Source organism: Triturus cristatus, chromosome 4_2, assembly GCF_964204655.1.
Source record: "Triturus cristatus chromosome 4_2, aTriCri1.1, whole genome shotgun sequence".
Classification (NCBI taxonomy): Eukaryota; Metazoa; Chordata; class Amphibia; order Caudata; family Salamandridae; genus Triturus; species Triturus cristatus.
Window position 1 is genome coordinate 622,078,852 of NC_140586.1, and position 22,683 is coordinate 622,101,534.

At 41.8% G+C, this 22,683-nt stretch overlaps 1 protein-coding gene across 1 annotated transcript in view; it reads right to left on the reverse strand.

The window, feature by feature from the left end:
- The window catches only part of LRRC7 (leucine rich repeat containing 7), a 1,991,887-nt gene that overhangs the window by 499,184 nt on the left and 1,470,020 nt on the right, over positions 1-22,683 (reverse strand). Inside the window, exon 15 of the mRNA XM_085602293.1 lies at positions 6,530-6,599. Coding sequence (XP_085458419.1) covers positions 6,530-6,599 — 70 coding nt within the window. The remainder of the gene's footprint in view (positions 1-6,529; positions 6,600-22,683) is intronic.

Here is a 22,683-nt window from a genome sequence, read left to right on the forward strand (position 1 = left end):
GGGTGGTGACATGTCACCAAAGATAGGTACAAGGGTGGATCAGGTGGCAGATGATTGATGCAGCAATGGGAGTAGTTTACCGAGAACATTTTCAAAATTTGTTGCTGAGTAAATAGGATGGGTGCACTGGTGGAGGAAGGGCCTAGCTGGTAGGAAGGTGCAGAGGATGCATGCAAAAAAAGGTGGGGAGTGTTGGAAATGTTTGAAAGGGGAAGATTATTAGAGATGATATAGAATGTTGTGGAAGCAGTATAGAAAGAATCAGCACCTTGATGGATCCAGGATGGATCCAGTGTGATGGAGTGGAAGTAGTGTGTAAAGGCCCGTGTTCTGTTGGGTGGATGGTGCAGATGCTCGATGCAAATGAGAAGATAGGGCTCATGCAAGGGAAGTAGGTCACAAGGGGTGAGTGCAGTGGTTAGGAAAAGTTTGCAAGAAGCGTAAAATGGAAGAAGGGTGCTGGGGCCAGTGCAGCATGAAGAGGACACATCTAGACGAGGGTGGCAGGTGTAGACAGAAGGTTCAAGGCATGGATACCAATTTGGGTACTGGGAGTCCTAGTAAGAATGCAGATGATGCATCCTGGGTAATAGATGAAGGATGAAGGGCCAGTACTTGGGTGAAAACATGAGGTTATGACAGGGACAATATGCAGAGCGTAGAAAAATGTTTAGGGGCAGGCCCTGTGCCTATGGTTGCAGCAGGGTGGGAGACATTTAGTCTGGTCATGATGCACTATCTGGAAGTCTACAGGGCTAATGATAGCTTTATGTTTTAGTCTGGCAGGTCTGCCCTAGCACTTTACCCATGACTCTTCTCTACCAAGCTCCAACGTCTCTTGTAGTCTCTATCACTGTCTTTGGCAGCCTTGTCGTTATGGTGCTTCAAGGATGGTAAACAAGAGATGGCACACAGAGCTATACCCCTCCATCCTTATTTATGTAGTGCCCATTTGGTACTTTCAAAAACACTGTCAACCACCCATTATTTGGTCCATAGACCCACTCATCTACTGATTAATCCACACTCCCATTAAACCTTCCATGCACTTACCCATCTACTCAACTTCAATCTGTGCACTCCGTTATTAATACAGTTCATCCATCAATTCATCCACTCTCATTCACCTATCCCTGCACTTCTCCAATCATCTAACCATTCATGCATCCATCTATCCACACACCCAACTATGCAATCACTGATAGACTCACTTGCTGACACATTTATCTGATGAATCCACTTCTTCACTGTTTAATCCGTCAATCCACTCAGCCACCAGCTTATCCATGCACTGTCACCCAGTCATCCGTCCTTGCACTCAGTCATTCGTCCATACTCACGCATTCCTCCAGACATATATATATGCATTTTGTCACTCACTCCAAAACTAATTTATCCATCAATTCACCCGTTTATCTATCCATGCACCAACTCAGTCAACCACCAGCTTACTCAGTTTTGCATTGACCCACTCACTAGCCTGCCAGATCAGTGGAGCCTATAGCAGCTGTTCCATTGGCGGAGAACTGCCCATCCTATTTAGCCTACACTGAAGCTGCTGGTAGAGATGTTGCAGTAAATGCTGCAAACTTTGTGAATTGAGCTTTCCAGACTCTGCCCATCAAAGTGGGGTTATGTTGCTTAAAAAGAATGAAATCAATGGCCTGATGTTGCGCAAGGAGTTTTCTCCCTAAGTGTGGGGTCCATTGGGTGGTTTCCCTGCTCAAGAGCACATCTCTCATGAACATCTAGCGATAGTTGCTCTGCCCTAGCTAGGGCCAATGATGACTTCCACTTTGTCCTCTACCAGCCCAGGCTGCCTTGTCAAGACCTTCCAAATGGAAGGTCTTGAATAGCTGGCTGCACATATGTGATAAGATCTTGCCTCTATACCCCATCCATTTGGACATTTTCGTATGTACCATTTATTATACATTTCGATGTATAAACATAAAATGATGGGTAAAATGGTTAAAACATCTCAGCCACTGATAATTGCTGTTGGCCATGTTCAATTCAATGTTTGTAACTCACTGTGTTAAAGTGGTAAACCAAATGCAAAGCTGCCTTGGTCTCTCTCTAAGAGGGCCAAACTAGACTTGGGTTGCTTTTGTTCCCATTCAGAGCAGACGCAGTCGAGCAGTTCCAATAGGACTTTGTTCCTGTTTGAATAGTTTCTCGTTGACTTGCCCATTGCCGGATTAAACCTTGTGGAGTCCTCTAGGCAGTCAAAATTTTGGGGCCCCCTCGCAAATTATCTCCTAATACTCAATGCATCAGATTAATTTACAAACTGACAGCTAGCAGAAGATGAGCTTTTAAGAGACTGGTATGTGAATCTGATGTCTCTGGTATATGCACTTTAAGTTGCTACTGGATATATTACATTAATACAGTCTTTTCTCTATATAGTCTTTAATGTAAAGTTTTTGTTTCTTTGAGTTGATTCAATTTTTTCTATCTTTTGGAAACAATATTAAAGAAAGCTTGATTGTAATTTTCTTTCAAGAGCAAATCAATAATATTTTGATCCGTTGTCACAGGGGACCTAAAAGGCCCATATACCGGTGCTATTTTGCCTGTTTGGTAATCCAGAACTGGACTTGCCTAAGGTTGGCCCGTGATCATAATGACACAGAGAGCAAAACAATGTTGGATGGGAATTTGTCCCAGAGAAATTACCAAATTAATTCACGCACTCAACTCATCAACTTCCTGTTGCTCAGTGAGAACATCGAAGTGCGATGGGCATGTCCATAGATGTATCCAGTGCTTGCTCTGCTGTGGGATTCAAGCTGCACTTCACTGATGAGGACAAATAAGGCCTTGATCCTGTTTCAATAGGGCCCAACCAGACTGGGGTTGCATTTGCTCACTTTCAGAGGGGCTACTTGATGTCAGTTGAGGCAGGGCTGGAATGTTTCTCAGAGTAATTACCAGTGTTTGAGATTAAACAAGCCCTCCACCCATCACTTTATTTCGTGATAGTAAGGACTAGGCTATAAAAGTGCTGATATTTCTCCCTGGAGCCCATGCTACACAAATAATTTAGTCCCCATACTTTGAACATTGACTGAGATGCATGGCTTACAAAGTTTCAGTGCTTTTTGGCTTTTTCTCATGCAATATTTATTTGAAAGCCGTTGTATGGGGACATCATGCTCTAAAACTGCCACTGGAAGGTATAGGAAACGAAAACAGACCAATTGATTCATTTATTTAGAGTTTTATAGAGGGCATACAGGACCATTTCAGGTGACAGAGCATTTTATAGGACAAGCAAAACAGGCAAATAATAATAACAATATAGTACAGCCTGATCTATTATTCATAGCATGACATGTGTCATGGAGAACAATATTTGTATTCACAGATGAGTAGAAGAGAGATATGAAAACATAGGCTAACATAATGCCCAGTCTGAGCGCAGTCCGAAGGTGGGGGAACGGAGTGTAAATGATGGAGCGACATAGTAGAGAACAATGCAAGACTCAGGAGTAGGTGTCTAGCTGCATGTGTCGAAACAAAAACAGCATACAGGGATTGTGTTAAAAGGTAAAAGCCGAACAGTGTTTAGAGAATGCATTTGAAAAAAGCGCCAGACTTCCCAACATTGGCAAAATAAAGGAAGTCCAGTTTTTAGATATTTGCTCCATATAGTAGGCATTAGTGAAAGGTGCTGCAAGCTTCACAATACTCACATTGCCACCTTCAACTTTCAGCAGAAAAATAAAGTTGCTTCTGCTTATAGTACAAACTGTGAAAACATTGGGAGGAATAGATATTCAGAATAGGCTACTAGCAGCAAAATGCAGCCTTTTGTAGTTTTGAGAAAATTGTCTATGTTTAATATTGCGCTCACTAACAAAATATAATTTTACAATGCTTTCCAGCCATGGCCATGATCAACTTGACAAAAACAATTCTTTCCAGGCCTGGCTACCGAGAACCTCACCTGTTTGAAGGCTTTCATGTAATCAATTCTTCCAAAAAGTAGAATATGAAGTACAAAGACACTGTGGGATTTGGTCAGGTCCATCCAGCCACTGGCATTCATATGTTTTTCATGGTTTCTATTTGCTTGGATGGGCTGTCAATCAATGCCTCGACAATTTGTGGGAGGTAGCATCTTTCCATTTGTGTTCCAAATAGATTTTGGTATTGGGTATTAATAAGTCTTTTTGTTAGGCTGCAGATGTAACACCATGTGTTGCTTGTAAGTGATAACCACTGGGTGGTCCTTGATATATTTATTATGCTGGCATAACTTCATTTTGTTGCTTATTATGACTCTTTTTGCTTAAGAAATTTTGATACCATAGCTTCTTATAACGAGACAGTGTTGTTTAATTATCTGTCTTGCACATTCCTTTTTTTAAACTTTTTATCATTTTTCAACTTTGCTGTCATGAAACCAGGATGTTGGATTATTAGAGGACACTCCTTCTCCCACATCGCAGCGAAGACTGAGGCAGCCTCCCCATGCAACTCCGGACCATCACCGCACTTCTGCAATTCTGAATGGCCCTCAAGACCTGACTGTTTGAAGAAGCCTCCTGGACCCTATTGGGTGATAAGCCATTCTTTATAAATCCTGATTGATTGATACTGTTTTTTGTTCACAAAATAAAGATGTATGCGCACATAAGATATTTGAATGATGCAATGAGAATATTGGTACTTTGTCAAAAGTATCTATTATGCAAAATTTAGCTGTGTATGGAATTTAAATTCACCACTCTCAATGCAAACTTTATCTGTCGACTCCTTTTCATGAGACTGTCCTTTGAGGGTACATCTTAGCTCTGCAAACTGAGCCTGTCCAGCAAAAAGATCATACTCCCAGCTTCAGTACTGCGGTAGCCCGAGATATTGCTTTATTACAGTATTATCTTTCAGCTGCGGGCACTACATACATCACAGTCTGCATGCACAGCACAGTTATCAATGTACTACGGCACATGGATTCCTTGCATTGCTAACTGATTCACTTCATCTCCTCATGTGCTCACTGCCTACACTCCTCGACTGTGTTTGCCTCCTGCATGCTTCGTGACCTAATTTAACAGCTGGATACTCTGACATGAAACTGTGCCTGGGTGCTGTATTTAGGTATGCTGTTATTTTAAAGACAGAGGTACTTGAACTTCACCTGGTGGGAAAAAGCGGGAATGTGTGATGTGTGGAGAATAAATGCCCCAGATGCTCACTCAGCAGCCCACTCTGGCCTATATAAAGAGCTAGAGGTAAGTTCTGCTGAGGTGACACAGCAGCTAACAGGACAACACAGCTACAATTGTAGGAGTGCCTTCCCTGCCACCCACGATCCTCACTATGCTCTTCATCATCATTGCCCTTTCCATCACCTCCACTACCACTGATTGCTTGCCCCATCACTCCCAGCTCCCAAAACTAATTTTCTTGTTAGCTACCCCGTTTTCCTTTCTCATTACGCCCTGCGCCATATGATATTGTCATTCTCCGTCCATGTTGCTGTCACCCTATCCCAATCCATTCGGTATCACCCTTATACCTTTTGCAATGTTGTGACAGGTAGGCCAGCATAGCATTCACTCACTATTCAAAGCTGGAGCAGGGAGTATGATAGGGCTGTGGTGACCCCAGAAGGGAAAAGATGCCATTGAGTCAGAAATGCAGCCCAGAGCAGACCCTTCTACCTGCCTGAGTGCAAGGAATAGGGAAACCCAGTTTCGGCTATAAATGGGATCTTGCGGCCAAAGCGGGATGATGAGTTCAACGGGAAAACCCACAACCATGATATTTATCCGTTTATCCCAGGTAAAAACAGATGAAATGTGGATATGGAAAAGGGCTCAGAGTGAGGAAAAACTGTAGAAATTGGAGTTCAAACTCTAATTTACATGGATATCTAAAGACGGAAAGCATAAACTGCACAGAATCCCATACCTGCAAATACCGCACCCTGTAAAATCGGTATTTAACGAGTGTGATATTTCTGACCCGACTACTGCCCAGCTTGTAATGAGGGGCCAAGTACTGTAGGGCGCAGCACAGATGGAATGGAGTTGGACCATGATGCCATATTTCTTTGCAACAGAGAAGAAAGTGCAGTAATAAATGGGCTTTAAGGCCACTTTATTTATATCACCCAGTATAATTTCATTTAAGTAGTTAATATTCTAAAAGAAAAGGATTACATGCCCATGTGGTCCTTGGAAAACATCATGGATTTTTCAAATTTGCAGTTGCTGTTGCGATCAAACAATAGGGTTGGAAAACTATTTCAATGAGAAAAACCTAATTTAGTAAGTTTGGAAGCACATGCAAATTTATTCCTGGATATAAAAATGCTAAACATATATTCTGGAAAAAACATTCAATTATTTGTGTCTGATTGCAATTAACTGAAGTCTGGTAATAATGTTAGTAAGTACTATGTGTGCATACTAATTGAATGCAGATTGGAACTGCATTTAAAAGGCACAAAACATGCAGATTATTGCGTTTATTTTTCACACCCCTGATAAAACACATTAAAGCATATTACCTGATTGTCAGAAAGCCACAGTGCTGCAAGATCTTTTAATTTGGCGAAACTAAAAGGTAAATTCTTCAACCTGCAAAAATAACATATTAATAAGAAATTAATTCCAATATATGTTTAGAAAGTGATGAATTTAAAATAAACAACTGGTAAATCATTGCTGGTCAAAACACTTTTTAGTTGAAGCACATTAGTTGATATCGATTTTTATTGTTCAAGTAGTTTTTATTAGTTAGAAATAAAAAAGAGGCATACATTCAGAAATACATGCAACACAGGTAAAACCATGTAATACAAAATGCACATGAGAATACAGTTGATTACACAGAACAAATTGGTATGGCAGAGTCAAAGAAGTGGAAGAGATGAGCAAGGACACAGCAGAGAGATGCGTCCGCAATATAAACAGTGAGCACAAATGTGCTCAAGAGCACGAAAATAGCCATACAACCAGTGAAAACTAAGTATAATGTAAAGCAACACCACGAAAATTAACAGTATGTGTATCTCCTATGATATATATAAAGCCGGGGGGGATGGGGGGGGGGGTAAGAAGGAAGGAGGTCAAGGATTACGTAAGTAAGCGTAACACCATTACAGCAGGAAATTTGTAATAACATCCACGTTAGGAGTAAGACACAACTGTTCATAGAAAACACTTTGTCCCTGATTAGGAGTGCATGTATTAAGGGTGAGATATTTACCACACTTGGTAACTATTACGACAGGGGTGAGGTATTTACTTACTGCGTTAAATGCCTTGGATAAGTAGACAGGGGAAACCTTTAGAAATGTATGCAAAACCAGTTTTTGCCCTACCAAATTGTGCATATGCTGGATTGTCCTGCACATTTTCCCTGATTTATTTCTCAGGATTTTCCTGTGATCTATTTTTGAGGAGGGGGGTGTTGTGGACCTTTTGTATTCACTACAGGTCTTGGAATTTCACACCTGTTCAGAATTCCCTACTACTCCATACAAGTGCCTTTTTTAATCTGTCTGAATCACAATCTGCAGCAGGGAGGCTACAGATTGTAGCATTCATTGATACCATCACATTTCCAGAACTGACATTTAAATTCAGCAAATATTACAATGTTAGCCTGTTATTGTACATAGATGAAGTAGTGGCATTTCTTACCCATCAGCTTTGTATAATCTCTTCCGTGCACAACATACAGCATTAGTGGAATAATTAATTTCCAATAGTTCCGTCTCTTAATGACATTTTAGTGCTCCTTGGTTAGACCTGGCATCATTGGTGTTGGGTTCCCTGACTTTTTGCTTCTACCTCCTGTATTTGTGACTGTGTGTTGGGCTTCCTTTTTGTTGATTTATGCTCTCTGGGCACTTTACCACTGCTGTTCAGTGCTAAAGTGCAAGTGCTCCCTGTGTAAATAGTAAGTCTGATTTGTTCTCCGTGCCTTGCATATTTGATTTACTGATAAGTCCCTAGTAAAATGCACTGTGTGTGCCCAGGACCTGTAAATCAAATGCTACTAAAGGGCCTGCAGCACTGGTTGTGCCAAGCCTTTACCTTCCTTTTTACTACGTGCAAGGCCCACCTAAGTTAAGCCCAGGGTACCCCTATGGGCAGGGTGCAGTGTAAATGAAAGGTAGGACATGTACTGGTGTATTTTACATGTGCTGATAGTGAAATACTGCCAATTTAGGTTTTCACAATTGCAAGGACTAGCTCACCAATTGGCTTTCATTGGAGCTGTCTTGTAACATTTTACAAGTGTAACTTTCATTTGAGAACAGCTAGAGATTTGGAGTTTGGGCTCTCTGAGCTCAGAATTTCAAAAACACATCTTTTAGTAAAGACAGTTTTTAAATTGTGTGTTTAAAAATGCCACTTTTAGGAAGTCGGCATTTTCTTGTTTAACCAGCCTGTGCCTTTGCCTGCCTGTGGATTCAACGTCTAGTTTAGACTGACAGGGGCCTGCTTGAGCATCTACTCTAGACAGTCACACAAAAGGAGTTGAGGTGTCCCTTACATATCCTGATGGTCCATCACCAGGCTCATGGGCCTTCCTGGGTGAGAGTGGTGGTAGGAGCTGTCACCTGCACCTGAATAGGGCAGTGTCTGGCCTCTCACAAAGCTGTCTCCCCATACCCCCCAGAGCGTGTCTGGAGCCAAGACCAGGCAAGACAATAACTTGCGCACTACAAAGACAATCCTTTGATGAAGAATGCCTACTTCAAAGACCAAAAGGGGTATAAGTAGTGGACTTAAAACCCCAGATGCTTAAAACACTTCTGGATCAAGAGAACCCTGCCAAGAAGAGGAGCAGTCAGGAGGAGTACTGCCCCTTTGCTGTGTGTTGCATTGCTGCGTTGGCCTGCAGTTGCTGTTTCTGTCTGTGGGCAGTGAAAATGACTGGACTTTTACTTTGCTGTATCCTGCTTGAGAAGATTCTCCAAGGGCTTGAAGTAGAGTTTGCCTCCTGTTAAGAAGTCTCAGTGACACAACTTCACCTGCAGCATCCTTGAACTCCACTGCTAGGAGTTCTGACCTGCCTTGTGGCACTGAATCCAGTTCTGGGTCACTGGAGGTTGTTCCTGCTGCAAAGACCTGCTTGAAACCATTAAAATTGATGCATCGCCCTTCCAGCACCTGTTTTTCCTATGCAACACCACCGTGAAGGGGAAATTTCCATGCACCGCTGCAGTGCAGCCAAAGACATTGATCGAACGCCTGCCTGCGACCAAGGAAACCGCTGCAGTCTGAGTTCAGCACACAGTGTCTCTGAAGTCAGAGACCCATGCATTGACTCCGACACAGGTCCTGCTGCACGACTGACATGGTTGATTCATCATGGGACCACGGCTGAAGAAATTGACTCAGTCCATGGGGAGGTTATGCATCAGTTCTGCTGCATGCAGGAAAAGTATTGCGTTGAATCTGGACTGTAGGGAGAAGTAATGCATTGAATTCCAAGGCGGTTCTTATCAATTCAGCAAAATGCCAGGTATACCAGAAATAACATGATGTACACTTTATCCGCCATAATATTACTGGATAAATGTTTTGACACACCCTTTGACCCGCAACATTCTCCTAGTTGCTGCTGATGGGTTAAGAGAAAGGAAATTATAGACAGCAAACAGAGCCCATGGATGCTGGATACCACCTGTTCCTGTTACTGCGTTCCTGACCCAGAAACCCAAATGAAGCAAGGGCACAGAGACTGAAGGGCATCCCTGCCCGTGCACACCCCTAATTCACACCCATGCCTCTTAACCCACCCCTCAAGCTGCATGATATGGTAAAGAACTGAACACAGCAGCCCTATTTTAACATTATTGTGGATATTAATGTGGAATATCATAACAATGCCGGGAGTCCACATATGGAATTATAGATGGGTAATAGTGAATTATGGGGATTTGTTTCATCGAGAGGTTCAAAGTGACGTCAAATTGACAATGAGAGCAAAGCTCGAATTGTCTATGATGCCACTCAGAACACCAAGGTGAAAAGAATCCCCGTAATTCACTTTTTGCCCTTCTATAATGTTAAGTTCTGTATGGCTCCCGAAAGCATCTGCCTCTGCCTTCAACTACTCCACAGGGGTCGAGGATAATGGGAAAGCTATACTTAACATGCCGTCCCCTCCCTGACACAAATGTGAATAAATATTTGCACTGCTATCCTTAACCAAAACCCACTACGTTCCCGGCCTTCCTTCCCCCTCCTGCAGCTGTGCTTTCTGCTTCCAGTCAACGCAGACAAACAGCGCTGCGCTGAGAGGCCCTCAGACAGCCCTGTCAGCCTGGCCTGGAAGGCTGTGATGATGTCCCAACAGTTGATAGCCAGTCTTATCAACTGTTGTGGTGTCATACAAAGGAGTTTTGACTTTCAAAAGCTGGAATAAATGATAGACGCTCTCTATGAGAGCCATACACAACAGATCTATTATTACAAAGCACGTCTCTCCAGGCAACACTTTACACATCTTCTGCCATCCTTACACCTATAAAAAGAGTCCCATCAATCTGTACCTGAGGGAAAGGTCAGCTCGTTGTTACATGTATGTAGGTCAGAGAAGGTTACCAAGACACCGGGGAATGCATGTCTGGGTATATGCCTCATACCCCTCGCTGCATATTCAAACACCCTGCAAACACAGGGTGTGGTCCTGGTCTTCTTCCTGCTTCCAGCTCATCACACGAGGACAGCAGTGACAAGCTCGGGTATTAAATTATGAACTGGCATCAAAGGATGTATAGCTTTGTCGGGTGCACCTGGCAGGATATAATCAGGTGCATGGAGAGATCTAATTGAAGCAATCACTTATGCACTGCTTCCTATCCTTGTACTCCTTTAAACCCACACATTTGCACCACAATTGGAAAAACCATTCTGCCCAAGACGCCCTTAACAACCTGACACTGATTCAATTAACATGCCTGTAACTTATGCTAAATACAGACCAGGAGGCAGTTCTGTTCCTTATCGGTGCCCCACATTCCATTCCATTAATTATGTCTTAGTCTGCAGTTACAGCTCTAGTACCAGACCTTCCACCTGAAGCAACATCACTGTTTCTCACTATAACCAAGACCCTCTTTTTGGTAGCAGGTGAAGTACAAGGAAGACCCCCATATCTGACATACTTGCAAGGTTAACCAAGCATTGATAAAGCCAATGATATGCGATATTTGGGTCACCTACACATAAATGGCACACAATAAGAACAATACACGCTGCTGCTTGGTTCGTGCACCGCTGAAAGCAGAGGAACCGCGAGCATGCACTAAAGGGCTCAAAGCACCACGCAGCAGTCCTACCAGGCTCCTGAACCCAGGGGAAGAATCCCTGCCGCCTCCTGCACTCTCGCTGGCAGTCTCCCTCGCCGCCTCTTGACCAACGGAGGCCGCTGTTGAGGAGGACTACAGCCCCCAGCATCCACCCGGAGACCCGCCCATATCCGGCGGAAAGCGCGCCCGGAGGCGCTACTTCAACCGAGGCTTCCCCCGCGTCGTGGGATGCGCGCGGGCGTCGCCGGGCTGAGCCCGGGCAGAGGGCGGGCCGTCTGTGGCCGTCAGGGGCAGACAGAGGCAGGGCTGGGCCACCCCCTTTATTTTTAACGCACTGTAGAACCCGTGGTGGAGGTAAGAGTTGCTACTTACCAGAGTATATCTGTTTGTCACGCTTTACTGCAATGGGTAAAAATGATTCTATCCAACCTCGACCCAATACCAGACATAATAAATCAACTAACAACCCTCTCCCAAGCTTAACAGCAATTGATAGAATGCTGCAAAAGACTATAGGGGTAGTTGCCTCAGCAATAGAGTCTACCGAAAGACGTCTCTCACTTCCCATTGGATTAGCCCCGCCTATTTTACCCGACAATCCATCCACAACTTTGGGTAATTCTTATGACTCCATGTTAATGATTTCTTATGCTGGTTTACCTGAACTGACAGGATCAAATATCAATTCGGAGTTAACTAACCCCAATCATTCTTTGACTTTGGATCACACACCTCCAGCAAGCAGACTGCCCATCACTCCTGTACTCCAGAAGCAGGTTTCGAGTGAAGAAGAGCATTTTGTCAATGATATTACTGATGTAGATGGTAACAGTGCCATCGGAACACCTATCGTTATTGCACAATCTCCTGCTATTATCTCACCAGTCAAAACAAGAGGACAAAAGGCCAAAATCAAACAAAAACAAAATAACAAAGAGCAGAAGGTATCTAAACCTAGGGGTAAAGGAAATGGACGCCACCATAAAGCGGTACAAAATCTGCCTGTAGTAGAGTTATGTGAAGATCAGTCAGATGCTACTAATGCCCAGCCACATGGAATCAACAATGAGGCCAGTACTGACGGCTTTTGGGAAAGACTGGACGCACTTGTATCAACTTTTCTAGGGCCAATTAATGAGAATATTCGGGCCCTTGAAGCTAGGGTTAGCTCTATTGATCAACATGTACAGTCAATTCTATGCTCAATTAAGTCGATTCCAGCCCAATTAGTTGTCCCTATACCTGACTCTGATCAGAATAGGGTCACGCTTACACCTATCCCTGTCCCTGTCCCGTACGCATCTGAGGGTGCCAAGGTTAGATCAAGGGGGGTAGATAAACAACTAAGTGCCCCAAGTACTTTACCTGAAAGTTCAGGTAATAGCAACGGTCGCCCTCCTGACGTAGGGACTAGCGAAAGTAAAGATAAAGCTTCGACGGAAAAAGGTATAACTCCAAGGGAAGGCACTGGGAAACATGGGTCCCAAATACTAGACCATCCTAAGAGCACATTCCACCTTGTAGATTATAAAAGCGATAATGTACCATCTGTAATGAACCTACCACCAGAATGTGGAGCGTATGTTGCGGTCCTTTGTAATGTCCCCAGGTTACGGGAAGGGCAATTCGAGACCAATGAGACCTTGAAAAACAAAACTCTTCATTGGTTAACTAATAATTGTGGTTTCCCAATCATATATGCAGAACAGATTTTACTCACTCAAAGAGTAGGATGGATAGGCCCCACAACTAAGAACTTTAACGAGGACTGTATCATTATTAGTTTTAGGTCGCCATTTTGGGCACATAAAGTCCTACTCAGAGCCCCCCCCTCTCATTGGGAATTTAACACAACTTTGCTGCCACTCGCTTATTTTTATAGACATCCATTAGTTAATAATCATGCCATGAAACCTATTACTCATTATGTGAGTAACAATTGGCCGCCAATGGCCCCGGCAACCCATCAGTTGTTACCTCCACTACCATTATATAATAGGTTTCAATGTCTGACCTCAATGGAGGACACCGATTGACACATAAAATCTGTAGAGACTATTGATGGGGGGGGATAGGGACACCAAACTTGACTTCTATACAAAAGGAGACAAGTGAAGGATTGTGTACGGATTCATCTCTGATAAACAAGTCACCGGGGGTTAATGGTGCCAACGAGCCTGTTATCCCAATAGCTGGTACTTCTGTTAAGTCTATTTTGTGTACGGGCGTACCTATAAAATTGACTAATGATGATGGGACATTAACTCAAAAGGGGTATACATTGACTACTTGGAATATTGCAGGTCTTAGAAACAAATTAGGGATGCCCTTCTGGCAAGATTTTATCACTTGTGGCACTGATATAATGTGCTTACAAGAAACATGGAGTACAGAACCTATCTCAGTAGAGGGTTATACCTCATACTGCGTAAATGCGACCCCCTCTTTAATGGGTAGAGCGAAGGGTGGTCTATTGTTGCTAATTTCCACAAAACTGATTGGTTGCAAAGTTTTAACTTACCTACCTATTGACAATCATAGTCAAGTTTTACGATTATCTTTCCCGCAAGGTAAAGACCTGGTGCTAATACATTTTTACAATAATAATTTTCAGAAAGACAGAGGAGTTTGTCTAGAACCATTGGAGAAGGAGTTGGACAGGTTACTAAACACATTTAATAAACTGGCAGTAGTCTTGTGGGTTGGTGATTTTAATATTCAAGCATGCCCCACCACATTTACTAATTCTTGTGGTTATTTGAAAACTTATTCGACTATTGATGGGTCTAAGGATGATATGTTGCATTTCCCACATTGTGAATATGGTTTAACCCTCAACACTTTAATGGCCAAATTCGACCTTGAGCTGCTGGATTGTACGATAAATGAGGGCCATCTTAAATGCCCCACATTCACTGGTAGGGAAGCTAACAGCAACATAGACCACATCTTATTCTCTAAGAATTGCCCTTATATGAACCTTTGGATATCTGAACAGGTGGTTAGTGATCACAACAGTATTTCCATAGTTTTGCTAGCTTGGGGAAATAGAATTACTAGCACGGCCCATACAATCAGTGATATCCTCCCTATTAGACCGAATGGTAGGAGATTAAAGTGGGTTGGCTTGGACCCACAAAAGATTCAACGGGATGTGATTGGTAAATGCAGAGATAGCATTAATTATTGCCTCAGCGAGGAAGCTGCCCCTGGAAAACTATGTATGGAATTCGCTAATATTAATAATGTGATAAGAAATATCTTAACCAGGAATACCAAAGGTTCCAGACAGGATGGTAAGAAGTGGTTTGATTCCGAATGCTCCAAGATTTTATCTAATCTAAAACTAGCACTAAGGACTAAACCCCGCAACCAATCTCTTGTCTGTAAACTACGCAAAGATTACAAACAAGCTGTTCTAGCACAAAAAAAGGCGCTGAGATTAGACGCCTGGGACAAACTAACCATGGCAAGTGAATTGAATAATATTAAACTCTTCTGGGAAATTGTAAATAGCCCTTTCCTAAAGGAGGACCATATTCCTGAGCTGATGTCTCATGTTAATTGCACTGAATGGATTGAACACTTTTCAAAATTTTTTAATCCAGATAAGATCGTTTTAACTTCTCCTCTTTTAACAAATAATTTTACATGGCCCCCATTACCACTAACAATTAGCGTTGAGGAGGTGCGTGAAGGACTGTTAAATAGCAAAGGGGGAAAGGCTCCCGGCCCGGATGGTGTTCCGATTGATCTATATAAGGATGAAATGGATCTCTGGGCACCAATCCTTGCAAGAATTTTTAATGCTGCTGCCATAGGAAATTTTCCTTTATCTTGGGCCGAATCTTTAATTGTTCCACTTTATAAAAAGGGTTCGCGCTCTGAAGCATGCAATTATCGCCCTATTTCATTACTTGATTCTTCAATAAAAGTGCTAAGTAGGGTGCTTTTAAAAAGATTGGAAATATGGGCCGAAGAATCCAACATATTGACTCTAGTTCAATACGGTTTTAGGAAGGGCATTGGGACCATAGAACAATGTGTTAATTTGGAACTACTTATCAATAAATATACAGTGGTAAAAGGGGGAAATTTGTTTTTATGTTTCGCTGATTTGAGCAGTGCGTTCGACCTAGTGGACCATTGCCTCCTTTGGTCAGTATTACTTGACCTAGGGGCCCCAAAGGAGATTGTGTTCTTCCTAGCTAGGATATATGAGAAACTCTCATGTAGTGTACGTTATGGTCCCATGGGTGAGCGAACCCCTTTTTTTACAGTGCGAAGAGGTATCAGACAAGGGTGTGTATTGGCTCCTCTTTTATTTTCTCTTTTTATAAATCAAATTGCCGAGGTTTTAAATAATACCCCCGCTGATGCCCCCAAAATAGATAACACTGTTGTGTCCGTATTGTTATATGCTGACGATGCCGTTTTAATTTCACGCACCCCTCTGGGTTTACAACGTTTAATTGATGTTTTTACTGTTTTTATTAATGACAGGAAATTGCTGATTAATAAACTAAAAACTTTTACCATGATATGTGGGCAAAAATCCAAATCATCGCGGTCCTTTTTTCTTGAAGGCTCGAAGATTCAAGCGGTTGATACCTTCTGCTATTTAGGCATCAGTTTTGATGCTAATGGCAAATGGTCTAACGAGCAAGGAAATATTGGCCACAAAATGACTAGAAATTCCAATGGCATTTTCCGTTTTGCCTCAAAAATAGGGGATCACAGAATTAAAGATATGGTAACCATATACAACGCAAGATGTGTCTCCTCGGCCCTATATGGAGCTGGTTTATGGGGCCATTCTCCTATGGCCCAACTGCAAATAAACGAAAATACTTTCCTTAAACGTCTGCTATGTGTACCAGTTGCAGCCTCATCTGATTTAATTCATCAAGAAACTGGCCTTAATTATCTATCAGATTTGGCTGCTTTACGCCCTTTATTATTATGGCGTTCAATATGGAACAAAAAGGAAACTGAGTTCACACAGTCTGTAATTAAGGACTGTCTAAAGTTGGACTTCCATTTCCGTATTCAGTGGCTGAATTATATTATTTTGTGGTATAATATCTTATTCGGAATTAAGATCTCTAAAGATTCAGTCTGTGACATATTACCTTCTAAGAAGGAAATTAAAGACACATTCCTTCTTTATAAAACTGAAGAAAGGAACAAGCTGATTAAGACCCAAAAGACTTCTGTGTTTTATAGGCAGCTTAATCTTAAAAAAGGTCTTCAGTCATATTTGGTGGAAGTGACCAGGAAATCGCACCGATTTGTTCTTGTACGTCTAAGGTTGGGCATCGTACACCATCTCGTATCATTCCCTGTGATTGGGGCTGGTTCTAGTGCAGAATGCCCGTGTGACAATATTTCCAAACAAAGTTGCTGCCATTTTCTGTTATTTTGTAAATTTTACACATTCCTGAGGAAATTTTATCTGGAATCGATCCTTTTAAAATATAACATCCGTTTAACAGCAGATGCCATGAATTTACTCTGTTCTCTCCAGAGCTGGGACATTTGTTTCCATGTAGCACTATACATTTTGAAATGCAGAGCTGCTAGGAAATCTATAATTATCTGATTAATGTCAACTGTGCCTTGCTCTGATGTTAAAGTTATGTATAAGTCATTTTATGATGATAATATATTTTTATATATATGCCTAAATCATTTTACTATTACGAGTTGAACCCATTTTTTGCTGAGCACAAGCCACTTTATGATAGCAATCTATTTTGCATATATATCTAATTTATTATGTCAGCACAAGATGTCGCCACCTATTGTGGAGTGAAACAAATGTTCTATGGTTAGGTAACTGTGTTTTACATAGTCCATAACTGATTAGGTATTAGAATTTACTACTGCTAGGTAGCTGTATATGTCATTTTATCGTGTTAAGTGTCTCCTCCACCTATATGGTGATAACTAATGACAAAATTGGCTCTAATGACCCAATATTACAATGTCTTATCTATTTCTAAACATGTATATATATGGATGTATTTTTTACTTTTGTCTCACCGCTCAGTGCTAGTTAGGGCTGGTATAGGAATAATGATCTGTCCTTGATTTTGTTGAATTATGTGTCATGATTTTATTGTATATTACTTTGTTCAGCTTATATGGTTGTATTTATACAAACCGAATTAAAGCTTATTTGACTTGACTTGACTTGACTTGAAGAACAATACACCATAAGGACCAACTGAGGCTTTCTTCCTGAACTGTGAAGTTTCAGGGACCACTTAGGACATTAAGGGATAGACTCTTATTTTCCCTACAGACCAGAACTCTCACTACTTGGTCTACATTAGAAAGTTGGCCTCTCAAGCCTTCTTGAGTCTAGTCGGTTAAGCAGCCGAGTCACAGGGCAAAGAAGTTACTAAAGTAACAAGCAGGATAGGATGTCTACTAATTCAAAAGCGCAACATTTTATTCACACCTTAAATATATAGCCATAAATACAGTAAACAAACAAAAGAAATCAGACAGTTCAATAAAGCAACAAAACACCACACATGAAATACAAGTAGCAATGCTGGGCACCTAAGTTAAATATGATATATACGTTACGAAATCACCAGTCAATCATGAATGCTGTGTTTTTTAGTCCTGGTGTTACCCAAAGTGTTTTGATTTTACCAAAAATATGTAAAATCTACTTACATATGGTGTGGCATTCACATTTTGCTTCCGCCCAATACAGCATATAGCTTGAGCAGTCTAGTAAAGCCACTGGTTAACATCACTTGAAGTGGCTGCTTTTTGTTGACTCACATGGAGCACATCCGCATGCAAGCAGTGTCGATCATTGCAAGTGTTTTGTTTTTACTTTATAATTACTTTAGTGTTGCCTTTGTGTTTAGAGCCTGATGTGATAGCAGGATCCTTCTAATGCACATTCCATCTTTATCAGATCTTATCTCCTGCAAATCCTGTTGTAAATTCCTTTTTGAATGTTTTGCCCTTCTGACGACTGCAATTTCACAGCATACCAGATCAGATAGTGTCTATTTAAAACTGTTCTGGATTAGTTATCCTATTTTTACTTTCTGTCTTTCTCTTTACTACTTTCTTTCTCTTTCCTTCTTTTTTCTTTCTCTTTCTACCTCTTGTTCTCTCTTTCTTTCTTGCCTTCTTTCCATTTTCTCTATTTCTTGCTCTTTGTTTCTTTCATTCTCTTTCTTTCTGTCCTTCTCTTTCCTGCGTTCATTTCATCTTCTCTTTATTTCTTCCTTTTTCTTATCTTCTTTCATTCCTTCTTTAACGTTTGTTCTCTATCTTTTCTTCTCTATTCGCCTTTCCTTCTTTTTCTTTCCTTATTTCCTTCTCTTCTCTTTCCTTTTCATTCCCTCCCTTTCTTTCCTTCCTTCTTTCTTTATTTCCTTCCTTCATTCTCTTCCCTTCATTCCTTCCTTCTTTCTTTCTCTAAGACATAAGTCTTGCAGCCAATACCAGACTGACTGACATTTTAAGGTTTTTGTGAGCCAAAACCTTTAGATTTTAATAACATTATGTGTATAACACAGTTACTGATAGGAGTTTCAGCTAGACTTTTTCCATTAGTCTGTGGTTGGTTGCATTGCGTTTTTCCTTCCACTCAATCCAGCATGCATTAAGGGGCAGTGCATCTGCCCAATTCAGCCATTGGCTGACTTCACTATAAGTTACGGCATGCCACCCTTTCACAAGGAGCACATCTACACACAAAGTAGTTACCTGCAGTGCCAGGGAATATTATGGTAAGGTGTGGGGGTTTTTTTGAGACCCAAAAACGTTTTTGCCCATAGCAAATAATTTTCTTAGATTGACGAGTGGCCGGCATGTTCTCAAACAAAAAAGTTATGGAAAAACAAGGACAAAACAAAACAGGTATTGCCAGAAGACTGGCCACCAACGCCAGACCTATTACCATTGCCAAGGATTGTTGTAATGGAATATTACATAAAATCGTGATCTTTTCAATAAAATTAGTATCTAATTATGTAGGGTTTCAGAATCACCAGCTGATCCTAAGATGTAACTCGTCGGGGAAGAAAATTAGCTTCTGTCACAGTAAAACGAGAGCCTTACTTTTTGTGGTGAAACAGATTTACCTGAGAATCTTGGCCTCTGTTGCGGTTTAGAATTAGGGTTGGGCAGAACTTTTAAAGTTGTCCTGTGACCCAAATGTACTAGTGATGTTTGGTCAATTCCTCCAAACCAATCTTGGTTCTGAAGGGCAGTATACATGAAGCTGAACATTGACAGAAATAGGGATGTGGAACGTAAGGTGCAAAGTGCACATAAAAGGACAACACAAATATTTCCATGCTTTGGAGTGCAGCTAGTAACCTAGTGAACTGGGTGCTGAACCTATGCATAGCATGCCAGGGTCAAGGGACTCCTGCATGTGGCTTGAGGACAATTCTTCCATCACAAAGTCTGAAGGTGTCCAAATAATCTTTTACATCATCTTTTAATTTAACATCCATATATTGGATCATCAAATTTAAAACTGTTAAATCCTTTCATTCACATTAGCCAGGCATGGTTCGAATAGTTATCTGTTATTTTAACTTTTGGATCTCTTCGGATTAAGTCTGGAGTTTGTCAATGTGGTGAAAGAAAAGGTTTGAAGCATCTTTCTAACATAGCCACTCTATAGAAGGTTACTACAACCATCGGTACTCCTGATACCACAAATGGATGCATGACAGTCTATCAGACTAGGGCTCAAAGAACTACACTGGCTACCAATCATTTCATTTCAAAGTTCTGTATTTCCGCTTGACAGCCATAAAAGAATCATACAAAAAATAGTTTAAAAAAAAAACATACTGAAACAGTTAAAACATACAGAACAGGATTACCCAAAACATTTTGGTTGCAGATAAAATCACTCAACACGTCCTTGCATGCAACACTTGCCCTTAATTCTGTGAGAAATAAATGTTAAAAAAACAAAATAACATTGTAAAGTGACCAGTGCCGTTCAGATTTAAGATAACTATATTCAAGCTGGAGATGTTGGTACAGGGTGAATACATTCAACATCACAGATTGTCACATGCTTAATTCTCAAGGGAGGCACATATTTTTGGCCTCACTCTACACATTGCCAATAGGTAACCGGTAAGTGCAAAAATAAGCAGTTAGCTGGAATCTGTTCTTAGTATACTTAGGGCTACTTTGTGCCCTGTGATACCCAAATTCCGGCACAGTAGGAGTATCCAACAGCGCCTGCTATTCATATAGGCTGTATGTGTAAAAAACAGGGGCAACCCAGTAACCCTGGGACCTGGGTGATCAAGTAATAAAGAAAAACAGTGGTCCCTAAAGGAGGAAATGGGAACCTCTACTTCCTCGGATGAGAGCAATTTATGCATCCTGGATCAGTTACTATTTTATGTACTATTTTATTTACATAGATTGTATAGCACCAACACACTTTATATTAATTTATTTTCACATGCACTGCATCGGTGCGCTGTTTGGGATTGTAAGTAAAAAACTGCAAAGGTTTTTTGTATTTGTAAAATTTTTTAATAAAACTGTCCAATTGACAAATGGAACCAATCTCTTGATGTTCGAAATTACTCTTTTTAGGGACCACTCATGTAGGCTGTGGTTCCTTCAGGGGTGCCACAGGCCGGGCACTGCCAGCCCTCAGCCCTCAAAGTTTTTGACCACTTGCCGGTGAATGAGTGGAGAGCCAGGGTTCCATAGGGGAGTAACAGGTACAGGTGCCAAGCTAAAGGTGTCTCTATATCTTCCAGGAAGTGCTCACTGGTATAAGAAGCCTCAACTGAGAGATGCAGCCTCAAATAATGACCAGTGGCTGAGATCAAGTCTAACATTTCATCCATTACTATTTTGTATACTTCCGTTTGTCACCCTAAGTGGGATGAGTATACCCATCCGTGGGTCCTGTGCACACTGTTACTCTGAAACCAAGCTTTACCCAGCTGATAAGGCCATAACTAGAGCAAACCTGGTCCTGGGTTGCTTGTTTTCAGGTTCAGAAAGGACCTGGCTTGGCAGATTGGGCTGCCCTGTGCAAATTGGAGCAGGGTCAAGAATTAAGAATGGTTTGCATATAGCTGGGTCCAAACTCAGGTGGCATGGAGTACAAAATATCGATGGTTTGGGATGCTCCCTGACTATTTACCAGTGGCTGAAATTAGGTCAAGCATTTCATCCATCATTGTTTTGTATGCTTCCGTTTTTTGCCCTAAGGGGTTCAAGTATGTGTATGCCCAGACGTGTGCCCATTGCACATTGTGTTACTGGAATCAAGCTGTACCCGGCTGATAAGGCCATAACTAGGGTGAAAGAGGTACTAAGTTGCTTGTGTTCTAGCTCAGGGAGGGCCTGGCTTGGCAGTTCAGAAAGGACTGTTCCAATTGGAGCAGGGTCAAGACTGATTTGAATACAGCTGAGGTGAGCTAAGGGCCAAACTAAGGTGGCATGGTGTACAAATTAACAATGGATTGGGATGCAGCCCGACTGTTGACTAGTGGCTGAGCTTAGTTTAAGCATTGCATCCATTACTGTTTTGTATACTTATGTTTGTTGAGCTACATGGGATGAGTTTGCCCAGACGTGGGTCCTGTGCACACTGTCTCACTGGAATCAAGCTGTACTTGGCTGATGAGCCCCTTAACTTGGGTGAAACCGGTCCCGGGTTGCTTGTGTTCTGGTTCAGGGTGGACTTGGCTTGGCAGTTTGGGCTGGAATGTTCCAATTGCAGCAGGGTCAGGACTGATTTGCATATAGTTTGGTACAAACTGAGGTGGTATGGTGTACAAAATGATTATAGATTGGGATGTGGCCTGAGTAATCCACTAGGAAAACAGCACATGGTCTTACACTATCCATCATTCCCACCCTGTTTTACAAAGCTGCAGCTACAATCTATCATAATGGGATCATCCTCATGCAAGTATCAGACATAACCTAAATCTAATGAACAACATCTTTCCTCTCATCAAAGAGAAGGTAGTAAGACCGTATCCTACCCTCTCAGCATACCACTGTCCCAGCTCTCTGCCCAACCCCTTGTCTGACTCCCCACCAAGACATTCTCCCTTGTTGTCCCATTGGACATACACACCCACCCCTGACATAATCGACTCCCCTGGGGATGACATACAACTCCCTAAATCCTACACCTCTTCTAGAACCACCATAATCTCTACGGTGCCAAATACACCAAACACCAGGATCTCCCTGCCTCCAGCCCGCCCACATGCCCACTCTCCCACCACCACTACTCCCCGACTCCACACCCATACCTCCTTTCACCCTCTACACAACACATCCCTACCCACTCTCCACTCCACCCCCAGCTACTCCGTTACGGACTCTGCTCCAATCTCCCCCTA